Source organism: Epinephelus fuscoguttatus, linkage group LG16, assembly GCF_011397635.1.
Source record: "Epinephelus fuscoguttatus linkage group LG16, E.fuscoguttatus.final_Chr_v1".
Lineage (NCBI taxonomy): Eukaryota > Metazoa > Chordata > Actinopteri > Perciformes > Serranidae > Epinephelus > Epinephelus fuscoguttatus.
In genome coordinates this window covers 12,073,536-12,086,352 of record NC_064767.1, presented here as the reverse complement: position 1 = coordinate 12,086,352, position 12,817 = coordinate 12,073,536, and the positions used below count along the sequence as shown (strand labels likewise).

Genomic DNA, 12,817 nt, shown 5'->3' with positions numbered 1-12,817 from the left:
ACACATAGCAACACAAAACTGGTTTGCTAGCTCAATCATGTTGTAACTAAGATATCCGGTGGAAAAGATATTTTTTTCATGGACTGTTTAATGAGTTATTACCTATTACAGACACCGCTAACGACTAACAGGGCTAACAGCTAACGGTTAGCCCAGCTAAACGTGTACACAGAAATAGTAATGTTTGTTCAATCATTGTGTTTGTAGACTTTACAAACATCGGATTAATCTAAACGGTGACACAGTGATGTGAAAAATATATATATATCTAAAAGCTCTGCTGGTTTTCTACCTGGAAGTATTTGTAAACAACAAGGCGATTCCCTCTATAGTCCAGCCAGATGGATGAGTCATGGCCTTGTAAAAGATTATGTTTGATTCTTTTAGTTGGCGAGAATGCGTAGCCGAAAACGCGACAAACATCCACTAACTTTGACGGCATTTTCTGCGAATGCGGCTGAGCCATTTTGTACCACTACACGTGTTTCTAGTGGGACTATGTTTACAAGCACAAGAGTTCAGCGAGCCACCAAAGGACCGCCCTGCAGATTTACTATTGGTTCTGCAACGTAGGGAGTTTTTTTAAACTCTGAAATTGTATCCGCCCATCTAAACACAAACTCAGGGAGAAAGTCATCAGTCTTTAGTTAAGCAAAGTGTCTAAAGACTGACTTGTGAGTCTACACATTATCTGTTAGTCTCTCTGTAGGGGTCAACAAAGTTAACCTCTGTCTCCCTCTGTCTTCCTGTTCATCCTGCAGGAAGAGATGAACGTGTGGATCACGGCCATCACAGCCGCCGTGTCGGGCGACAAGGTGGAGGTGACGCCCAGCAGCCATAGCACGCCCGCCCCAACCGCACGCGCTCAGACGCTACCGGCCTCTGTTGCCACGGCGGCGGCGGCTGCTGAATCCAGCCCGGGCAAACGAGAGAAAGACAAAGAGAAACGCTTCAGTCTGTTTAGCAAGAAGAAATAGACGCTCCTCCTTCCCTCCTCCTCTTCCTCCTCCTCCTCCTCTTCCCTCTGGTGCTGTTTGGGGTCGCTCCTCATTATCGATCCATCTTTGGTCAAATATTTGTTGAAGATGTCCGTGTCAATCGACCGAATTTTCGATTTAGAGTCAGCTCGTAGCAACTGATACTGTAATGACTAAAACTAATAGAATAACTGCTCAAAATGTGATTAAATTAACTTCTGAATGGGTTTAAATGTGATTAAAACTGTTAATGTCTGTTAATGTAATAACATTAAATGATAATGATGTAACTGGATGAAAAACATACTTTATCACCAGTTTTTATGTAACTCATCGAACGATCCGGACCGTTCCGCAGCAGTTAACACAGCTGGGACGTCAAATAAAATCCCAAACAGCCACTTTTTTTTTTCTCTTCCTTGTATTCTTTCTTCCTCTTCCTCCTCTTCCTCTCTCAAAGCGTGACTCCAGCATGCAAGCTCCGAGCCAAAACTCTCCACTCTGTGCCTATCAACCGTCCGGTCTGGCTCAGAGCTACAGTACAGCTACAACACACCACCTGTATCACCTGTTCAGTTTTTGTAAGATAAGGAGCTGGAAAAACGAATAAAAAAATCAATAAATAAAAAAAAGATCGAATTGAAGGAAAACTAATTTAAAGGGGGGTCTGCAAACGCTTCAGGCAGCTGCTGTCATAAAGATAAAATCCACAGTTTGCCGCTGAACAACAACACGATGTAGAGGACATCCCAGAATATCCCTCTTTATTATTCTTAGTGCTATTAGTTGTTTTATATCTCCTACTGTTTTGTTTCTTCTTCTCTGCTTTCTCATCACCCCAGCTTTTCGTCAACTACTGCCTTTTGTGGGTTGTGTTTACGCTCCCAAGTCGTCTCAGTTTCTTTTGTTTTTTTATTTTTTTTTGTTTTGGGAAGTTGTAGGTAGTTCCTGTTAGGGTCCATCCTCAGTTTTTGCGAGGCCTTGTCTTTGCAAGATGACGTGTATCCCTCTGTAGTGGGGAAAACTGAGACCACAGCGGGGTAAACCTCTGAAATTACACCTCTCACATGTTTGTTTGAGCTGAAATGCCGAAACCTGCGTGAAGGTATAAATATAGAAATACTCAAACACATCTTGAGCAGAAAAATCCAACTCAAAGTCCATAACTAGAGCACACTAAACTGCATTTGTGCACTGAATAATTCTGCTTTTCTGCTGGTTAAATTTGTGCAATAAACCCGCAAAAAGCTAATTATCATTATGTTCTGTTATGTTTCGGTGCTGTCTAATTCCTGCAGTTTCACACAGAGAGAACAGAAGCAGAAAGTGGCTGTAATTTTGAGCGTTACCCTGCAGTGCTTTGAACTGTATGTATAACTTGTGTATAACAAACTGTTAAAAAAATAAACCTGTGTTTAATTTCACCTATATTTACTACTAATAATAATAAGACCTACCAACCGTAATAAGCTTCATTTGAGTATAACTTTCTTTACCTAAATACCTAACGATATGTACACTTAACAAATCTGAATGAAGGAGGGGAATAAATAACTAAGACCAGTAAGAATGTTTGTTAACTCAAACTTTAAAGCATCCCGTAAGGTTTCTTTTCTACTCTGGTGACATTTTTTTGACACATTTATTTCTTCCCTTAGTTATTTGGAAAATGTTTTATTGTTTCCTCCAGTATGTATTTTCTGTTCCACAGTTAAGCTATGTCTAAGGTTTATTTAGTCTGACAAGTATGGAGACGTAGATGTACTATTAAAACAAAATTACTTTAAGCATCGCTGTTAAGTGGACAAGTCGGTTTCTAAAAAGCATTTACTGGAAGTGAGTAATGTTGCAGAATACTGGTCGCTTGCTTGTTGGCTTCAGCACTCCATTTTTTAATTATTATTTTTTTTGCTGCCTATATCCTTACAGTGAAATCTGTTGAGTTACTTGATTGGTTGCTTTCATCTGGAAGTTATTTAATGACAAAATGAGCAGGAGAAACTTGAGATTTGAGTACGCAGAAACAGATTTGTTAGCACGATCATTTCTAAGGGCAATGTTTTTGAGACCTCATGATGTGAACGGCCTTCCTGTCGCATGTTATCTTTAAATTAGCATGCTGTAGTTTTGGTAGTTTGTTTACCTTCGTGTGCCAAAACTCTGGAACACCCCTTTACTGTCATTTGACCCAATAGCACCCCTGTAAATGCAGTTTCAAAACATGAAAAGTGAGCTGGTTTGGGGGGATTTAGGGCACTCAAAAAATGGATTTCATGACTATACGACAGCCTGATGTGGACGTATTCTGCAGAAAAACATTTCGCAAAATCAGCTGTCACAGAAGGTGAGTTACAAGCTGAACCACAAATCCAAACTTTTCTCTTGAAACCTGAAGTTTGAATTTGTAATTTTGTCATTAATTAACTTCCATACACAAACAGGAAAAGTGGAGGCAAAACAGCAGGAATGAGCCCCAAAGCGTAAAAGGTGGGTGTGTTTGTTTTTCCACAGCTGGTGGTGGGGTTGGTCGGGTGGTGAAAACACCTCAAGTAACTGTCAAACTCTTCACTCTGTGATTGGTCCTGAAATGGTTCCTGTTTCTTTTCTCTTTTCTTTTTGCTACATTCTCTGGCAATTTGATAAATATAGTGTGCATTCCTCTGTCACTGTAATCATAGTAACGAGATATTTCTTCATATTGCACAATCAACAATGCCACGATGAGGGCGGGCGGGGCCGGGTTGGGGGCGGGCGGGGCCGGGGGGTTTGTAGGTGAGGTAGTCAGTGTGATGTGGACCAGGGGTCACTGCTAGTTGGATCTGCACCCGTAGACTTCTCCCCATCTCTGTTACATATGTGCAAAAAGCCATTAAAATGCTTTTAAAATGAACCAAACTCTTTGTTTTCTCCTGTGTGTCACGTTAATACATTATGGGCTTAAATTTCTCTGATATTTTGTTTATGATGGGCTCCAGTGCTCGCTGTCATACACGTCACATGATCAGAGACATGAAATTGGATCACATCAACATACATATTACCCAGCAATCATTACTGCCTATCTTTATATGCTCCTGAGACCCTGTGTCCTCATATGAGGACATCACATTATGGGTTTACTTGACCTTATACTTCATTCTATATAACTCAGACCTGTTGTCCTCGTTTGTGGACATTTTTGTGCCATCTAGTGGCAGTAAGAGCACAATACACTAATCCATGTAAAAACAAGATGGCAGCCATCTCTGCCAAGTCAGTCTGCAGCCGATCCTGACACAAAAGTCAACAAGGTCCAAAACCTGATCAGATTAAATGGTTGAAACTAATTTATTTCTGATTAATAATGTTTGTAGTTTGACCAATTTTAGCAACAGTTATAAACTAAGACACTGTTAATGAGGAAGAACTTGGCATCAGACATTAGAAGACATTAGGACTTAATTGTCGTCTTGTTTGAGGACATGGGGACTTTATCATCATTGATGATATTTAGTTTTTTATACTTCTTGGGACCCACTGATTCCAAATAGCAAGGAGAAATTAAAACACGCATACCAAACAGAACAGAAGTTGAGGTCTCAGGAGGCTTAACAAAAATACCAAAGAAAATAGAAAAATACTCATTTAATTTAACAACTGTAATGTTATAGTTTAAGGACAAGCATTTGATTTTGTTATAGGTGCTACTGACTATTTTACAAAAAAGAAAAAATAACACAAAGGAGATGGTTTTGCCTTTTTCATGAGCACACAGTATATAGGACATGGCAGTGTTTTCAATTTAATAAGAGCTCTTTGAACACAGGCGTATTTTCAAGGTGCCAGTCACTCATAAGGACCCATTTTCTACCCAACACATTGTGGAGGGGCCACTGTCTCTATGTCCATGTCCGCCCAGAGTTAAAAGGAGCACACAAAAATCCATCCTCCTCATGTTGGTGTCAATGCAGACATCAGATATCCAAACTGAGACAATCAGCGTCAGACAGTCTGCTGATTTATTTCTGTTTGGTCCCTGCGGACGTCACAGAGCCTCAGACCTCATCAAACCAAGTTTTACTAAAACCAATGAACCCAAAGAGAGAGAGTGTGTGTGCGTGCGTGTGCGTGTGCATGTGTTACACTGCAGGGAAAGCAGGGATTTGTCAGGATTACAAACTCCATGCAGAGTGTTTAATTAAACTCTCACTGTACAGACTGTTATTTTCAATTATTCACACCAGAGCTCTTCAACATGTTTCAAAGAGGGACGGAGCAGGAACTCCCTCATAACGTACATTGTATAATACTGAGCTGCACTTCAGATAATTCTCTGAATATTTTCGGGTCTCCTCTTGTTTTTTTTGGCTATAACTGGTAAGCCATCAGCAGCTGCTTTAGCCTCACCTTCTGCACTTTCGCCGGTGGTTTTTGAAGCCGACAATGTGTCAGAGTCTCTCTCTCAAAAAGTGACAAATCGTTCCACTGTGGTTCATAAGAATCTTTGTACACTTGCATTAATAATACAGCTAACTGGCTAATATATTTCAGTATTACATACACACTAACTAACTAGTTCACCTTGATGCTACAGATAAGTGCCGCACAGTGATTTAGCATTAGCATTAGCTCATAAGGGCATAAGGATTTATGGGTAACAGCCTGTCATTAATGTTCTGCACCGTAAATTATATACTTTTTATGAAAAGGCTGATTTTTCTTTGCTAATATGTCAGATTTATGTTAATGTGTATTTTCAGACATATATGAATGGGAAAAAAGGGAAAACCTAAATTATCAGAAAACAAATATGCAGAAAATTTGGTGGCCCCCTGCAGTAACTCTGAGGACCCCCTGGGGATCGAGAGCCCCCTGTTGAAGACCTGCGAGTTACACACAGAGACTTGTGTGGCACAACTCTTCCTCATCCTCCAAACCTTTTTGTTTGTGTAAACAACTTTAACTGAAGCCTTAAAGCAGTGATCAATGCACTGTGTACAGGTCAGTGTCTTTTTGTATTCTGGCCACTAGGTGGCACAACATGACCAGTAGATCACAGACCGTATAGGTGCAGTGCATAATTTCTTATCCACATAAACCTTAAAAGAGAAGCATGTAAGTCAAACTTTGTCACATTCATATTCAGTAAGTCAGCCATATAGCACACTTTATTCTTCACGTTTTTCACTGGCACAAATCTTTTTACTATTTAATCCAAACCCTGATATTTTCCTGTTTGTCTAAGGCCCCTCATCTCACACTGTTCCTGTCCAGCATAACTGAGATGAGATGTGTCATTTTACATCAACACATTTGACTCCAGGCTTTGATTTGAAAATCAAGTTACATTTTGACTCCACAGACTGTTAGAGATGCTCATATCTCATCTTGTTGAGATTATTCTCTTCATTAGGGTGTCATCCATAGATGAATCGCTTGTTTTCAGCTCATTCAAACACTGCCGCTGGCTCTTAACAAATACAAGAGCAGAGAACACGTCTGAAGTAGTTTGATGACTTGCAGTGGAAGAAGTATCCTTTGCTCAGCATCACAGTCTGATCTGCTGCTCTGCTATGAAGCGTCCAGACCTCTCTGCCGGTCTGGTTCAGGTCTGCTACTGTTCTCACTAAACCTGGAGCCTGCCCTCACGTACCTGTTCTTTACTTATGATACCTTATACGTGTATATATATATGACTGTGTGTACTACATTTATGTGACAGCTCAGTGTGACCTGTCTCTGTTTTGCTGCAGCAGCTGTTTCCATCTGTAGACTACTTGTGTGTGTGTGTGTGTGTGTGTGTGTGTGTGTGTGTGTGTGTGTGTGTGTGTGTGTGTTGCCAAGGACAGGGAGAAGTCCTGTGGGAGCAGAGGTCGGACTAACAAACAACAAATAACAAACACAGCATTACATCACACACACAGTCTGAACAGTGCTGCAGTATTTTGATCATTTATTGAAGTAAAACTCTGCATTTAAAACTCTCCTTTTGTAAAACTACAAAAGTGTTAAACATAAGGAATTAAAGGACAGCGCTCTTTGTTGTAAAGGTAATGACATTTTTAACATACGTCCTGCAAAAAGTACATATTTAAATGTTTTGATTATAGGCATTTCCATCTTTATCATATACGCTCACCTTTGTCTTCTGGAGGTGGGGGGATGATGAATGGTGTGACACCTAGGCGAGACATCTGCCAAGCTGCAGACCACTGTTCGAGACCAGCAAACAACAAAACCAGTTATTTAAGCGAGTCATTGCTGTTGTTTCCAGATGCTTTTATGCTCTAAATGTTGTTCTGACCAAGACATCACTGCTTTTCCTGCTGGGATAGTGACACTAAAGTTTTTTGTTTTTTTTTAAGTTAATTTATACGTTTTCCAACAAATATACACACTCACATTCAAGCACACACACACCCCCACCCTCTCTGGACACGCAGAAGTAAATAGTTTAAGGAGAGAGAGAGAAAAAAAGTATTAATAAATAATAATACAAAAATATAATAACAATAACCATCATGATAATAGTTACAAATAAAAATAAATTAAATTGAAAAAAATTAAATGATATGAAATCATATAGAGTAAAATTAAAAAAAATATACTAAATTAAATTAAATAATAAATTATTATGTTAAAACAAAGGGGCATTTCCTATTACAAAAATACTCTGCATATACACATATAAACATGCATGTTCACACATACACAGACATATAAAGCATACAAACATTAAAGATATGTACATACTTACATACTTTTTTACAGAGACACAGCTTCTTTTCCAGCAGGGATTGTGCTCAAAAAACAAGTATTTTAAGCCAAAAAATGATCCTTTCCTAACCATAACTAAGTGGTTTTTGGGCATAAAGCTAACCACACATTAACCACAGTGTTGTTGAAACATAAAGTTTCAATGTATCTGCTACATAATGACGTGCAAATTGTAACATATTGTAGCTGCTGAAACCTACAATGCCAACGTTTTCTTCTGGCCACTGGGATTCCAAATTATCTGTACACTGTGGTAAAGTATTGTATACTGAACTGTGTTTTCAATACATACTGAACTGACATGTGATGCAGGGAACTGTACTAAAACTCAGTTTATAAGTGCTGATAATCATGTCAGAGACAGACACTTTACTCATTTTATATATGAATCATAAATTCTGCACACTTTAAATTAGATAGAGGGAGTTGACAAAATAACAGGAACACCGCACAGCACAGTATCCCTCAAGTAGTTTATAAAGTTCAGTGTTTGCAGTCAGTCGGGAGCTGACGGTGCTGCGTTGTTCAGGAGTTGCTGTTAATGAATCCTCCCACTCTGTGAGTCTTATACATGTTTATACAGCTCCGCTGGGTCCCATTTTACATCTGAGATAAACATTAAAACAAACGACTCCAAATCAGCCCACGCACTCGTCCCCAGGTGCTCCATGGTAATGAAACTCATCTGATCCTCTGCAGGGATCAGTTTCCACTTCAGCCCACAGACTTACACAGGAGAAACACTTTACTTCTTTTGTTTTGTTTTTTATTTTTGGCAGTATAAGGTCAGAGACAATAATATTGATTTGAGAGTTTTCAGTGATCATCAGCTCCTCTCTGCCTGAACTCTCTGACTGTCTTAACACTTTCTGATGTCTTTGTCTATGTCTATGTTCTCACACATGGTGACTCTTGTGCATTAAAGGTCCAGTGTGTAGAATTTAGGGGGATATATTCACCATGTTTCTACAGTAGCCAAGAATGGAAAAATCAAACACTGGTTCTAGATCGGGACATTTGTGGTTTTGTACATTTGCGTGTTTGTATTCGTTTTCGCAATGTCACATTTTTGCATTTTTGAATTTTTTGCATTCCTGCATTAGCCAGAGACCCCCTCAGTAATGAGAGCGTCAGAAAAACACTCATTAGTTTCACAAAAAATGGCTTCATGTGGTGTTTTTCAACTGTTTAAATCACTAGTCTGTTTTCTTTGGAAGGGACAAAGAGACCTGCAAGGATAATTCAGTCTCCTAATCAAGTTGAGCTCACATTAGCAAGTGCTAGGCAAGTGGGCCTTGTGCAACATGCCAAACAGCATTAGAAAAACACTGATTTATAACATGAAACTGCTTTATGCTGTGTTTTTACCTGTTTAAATCACCTGGTCTGTTTGTTTTGGAGCGGAAGAGACCTCTGTGGTTAATTCGGCTCCTGGTAAAAACCTCCTGAACAATGAACACTGAAGGAATTCTAACCAGGAGAGGTTTCAGCTGGCTGCAATCTGCAGTCCTCACCACCAGAGTCCAGCAAATCACACACACTAAAATTAGTATAATGCACATATGTCAACACAACGTGCTTGCAGCTATATTTTAGATCTTATTTTTAGTTGCAGTTATATTCATAGTTGTAACTATGGGCTCTTGAGGGTCTGTGGCCCTCAGATAGCTGACAACAATAACTATAATCCTTAACACTTTGGTGTTTAAAATAAACAAATTTTATAAAGTTTCCCTTTTTATTTTATTAAATACTTTTATTCTATCATTATTATATATATATTTTTTTAATTTTTATTAAATTCGCAATTACATTTTTTTTTATCTTTCCCTCATACCACTGATTTAAAAAAAATAGATTTTTATTGTTTTGTTTGCTTGAAATAAGTCAGTTTTCGCTCCTTTTATTCTTTTGTCACATGCTGTTGTATTTTATTTTTAATTGTTGTACGTCCATATTCCTTTTTGTATTTTAACATAACAGTGACTGTACTTGTATTGAGATGTTTAATAGCCTATATTTAATATTGGCCTAACTGTAGTTATAACTTTCTCTCCTACAGTTTCCTCGTTCAGCACCGCGGACAGCTCCTCCACCGCTGCTGCTGCTGCTGCTGGTATTTGTAGTTTTTTACTCCTCTCTGACTTCCTCCCTTATACAAACACATGAACGACAAAGAACGAGGTGAACAAAACACAGATTCCCATGGTTCTTTGCGGCCGTGCGTCCTCTCCAGCGGAGCCGGGGTGTTTTCTCTCCGTGCGTCATGGTTACCTCCCGATTCTCAGCTGCGACAAGTGCGTGACAAATCGCCACAATATGACCGGAAGTGAAGTGATTTTACCTTCAAAATAAAACTCAGAATTTAACAGCTGGCTTGTACCATTTTGAAGTCATATTACCCAGCCAACATTTGTATGTGGAGCCCTTGTGGGTAGTAAATGGGCTGAAAAATGGGCCCTATATGGGACTGTCCACAGGCTCCATATTGGCCCCATGACATTTGCCCACATGGGTGGGTTTAGCCAGACAAGATGCCCATTTTGGACCCATTTACTACCCACAAGGGCCCCAAATACAAATGTTGGCTGGATGATGATGAGCCCAAATTCAACTACTCTCAGTGTAGAGAAACTAACACACACTCAGTGCTGGAGGAAGCACTCAAAACCTTTACTGAAGTAAAAGTCCTGCATTTCTAAGTATATTTAAGTATAATTAGTGTCAACAAATGTACTTTTATTATTACATTGATTATTAACACTATGTCACTGTTGTAGATACTCAAAATGGAATGAGTTTGAACTACTTTATGTACAGCTACATATGGTAAGGCCCCACTGTAGGAGCAAGACATACAGATTTTACAGTTGTTTTGCCTCTTTTATTTACCAATTTAACCTTTATTTAACCAGGAAGTCCCACTGAGATTGAAAATCTTTTTTACAAGCGAGAGCTGGCCGAGGTAGCAGCCAATCAGAACACATTAAAATGCAACAAATACAACATATAATGCAAAATCTACAATAAAACAACAACTATTCAAACATAGTGGCCTCTCAAGAAAAACAAGCACATGTCTCTGTCACCACTTTCTTTATGATGCCCTTAAATTCATGAGTGGGTGTAAGTGTTCTTTTTTTTGGAGACTGTTTCATGTCCAAGGTGCAGAATAGGCGAGTGCAGTTTTCCACAGATCTGTTAAAACCCAGGGTGCATTAAAAAGGGACCACCTGGAGGAGCATAGCTGGAAACTATGATGTTTGTCCAATATTGCTTCATAAATGAAAATATACCAGTGCTGTTGTCTGTGAGTGGTCAGTGACATCCAGCTCACCAAATCATAAAGAATGCAGTGATGATTAAGTGACTGTATTTGTAATAAAACATAGAGATGCATGGTACACCGAATCAAAGCTACATAAAATGGAGGAGGTTGCATGTATATACAGTATGTCACTGTAATCAATCACAGACAGAAAAGAAGCTTCCACAAGTTTATTTTTAGCACTGAAAGTAAAACAAGGCTTATTACTAAAATAAAAAACAATCTTCACTGGAAGCTTCCTGACTAGAGCAGCAACATGTACATTAAATGAAAGCTTGTCATCTGTCCATACACCCAGGTACTTGGATAGACAAGCTTTCAGTGGATTTATCGTGAGAAGTGAAAATGCTAAAATCGACTGTATTGTTTTGCATCTCAGTGTGGTTAATGTCTCATCATAGGTTTTGTAGTCATGTTGAGTCTTTGTTGTTGCTTTAAGTCTCTTTTCAGTCCTTTTGTGTCTCTTTGTAGCCGTTTTATATTTCTTTGTGACCATATTGAGCCTCTATCTGTTCAGTGTGTTAGTTTGAGTCAGAGTTTGCAGGTGAAAGCCAGGGGCCCTGACACTTTGGGCCCTGGACCTGTTCCTGGTCAGCCTGTTCAGTATCCCTCTGTAGTCAGGCCCCTCCGATGGGTCACCAGATAGATCTGATGGGTTGTGAGATGATAAATGGAAGAGGAGAGAAGAAGAAACTAAGTTCTGATACAGGAATCTGGACTGATCCCTCTAACCTTTGCTTTTACTGTCAGTTTTAACTCTTTGGGCCTCAAATATGTATTAAACTAAAATCATGTAAGAAGTTTAGGCTGTTAAACAAATGCAGAGCTGCAAAAAGTTGAATATGTATTTCAGAGGTGTTGTGGGCTGAAAGTATAAAGAAGCAGAAAATGAAAAAGCGTCACAGCAGGGGAGTTTTTTCGCCCCTCGAGCTCCGAGTTCAGACAGAAGTCAGTTCTCTTGCATGTCTCAGACAGACGTGCACCGCCTCTCTGTTTATCTATTTTTGACTGTTTGAGTCTGAACCACTTCAGCTGCAACAACAACAAACACTCACCTGTGAGACTGTGAAACAAAATATTCTGGTTTCTTTATAGTTGTATTATTTTAGATGCTAACTTTAAAGAATGACTTGATATTTGTCTGTGTTGCTTTCCCCGTTCCTTTGTCATTGGATAGAGCTGCAACTAACAATTTTTTTTCTATTATTGATTAATTATGTCGGCCCAGCATCAACCCAAAATCCAAACATAGGCCTATTTATTAACTAGATTGGAAAAAAGCTAAAAGCAGCAAATCCTCATGTTCAAAGCTGTAACCATCGAATGTTTTGCCTGAAAACTTCAGTAAATTGAAGAACTGAGCATCACAGAAATACTGCCATTATAATTTGGTATTTTATTAATTGTTGTGTGTGTCTGTGTATATATGTGGACTCAAGTCGCATGACTTGGACTTCAATCACAAATTTGATGACTTTACGTAATAAAAAAAAAAGACTTGCAACTTGACTTGGAATTTAACATCAATGACTCGTGACTTAAGTTAGACTGTGGACGAGAAAACACTTTGAACCTTCCCCAAAGCCAAAAGATTATTTAAAAACTTTTGTTCACATACAAAAACTGTGCTGTGGTCAACACAACACATATTGCAATATGCACAATGTGCAGGTGGAAAATTACAAAGATGCAACAACTTCCAACTTCACTCAACATTTCACACAAAGAACATTTAGCTGAAGCTAATATTAACACA

The 12,817-nt window shown here is 38.9% G+C and overlaps 1 protein-coding gene across 2 annotated transcripts in view; it reads left to right on the top strand.

Annotated features, from left to right (window-relative positions):
- The window catches only part of LOC125904062 (spectrin beta chain, non-erythrocytic 1), a 166,887-nt gene extending 163,995 nt beyond the window's left edge, over positions 1-2,892 (top strand). For both annotated transcript variants that reach the window (XM_049601303.1, XM_049601302.1), the window contains one exon: positions 762-2,892. In XM_049601303.1, the coding sequence (XP_049457260.1) occupies positions 762-977 (216 nt within the window). In that variant the 3' untranslated portion in view covers positions 978-2,892. The remainder of the gene's footprint in view (positions 1-761) is intronic.
- The last annotated feature ends 9,925 nt before the right edge of the window (positions 2,893-12,817 follow it).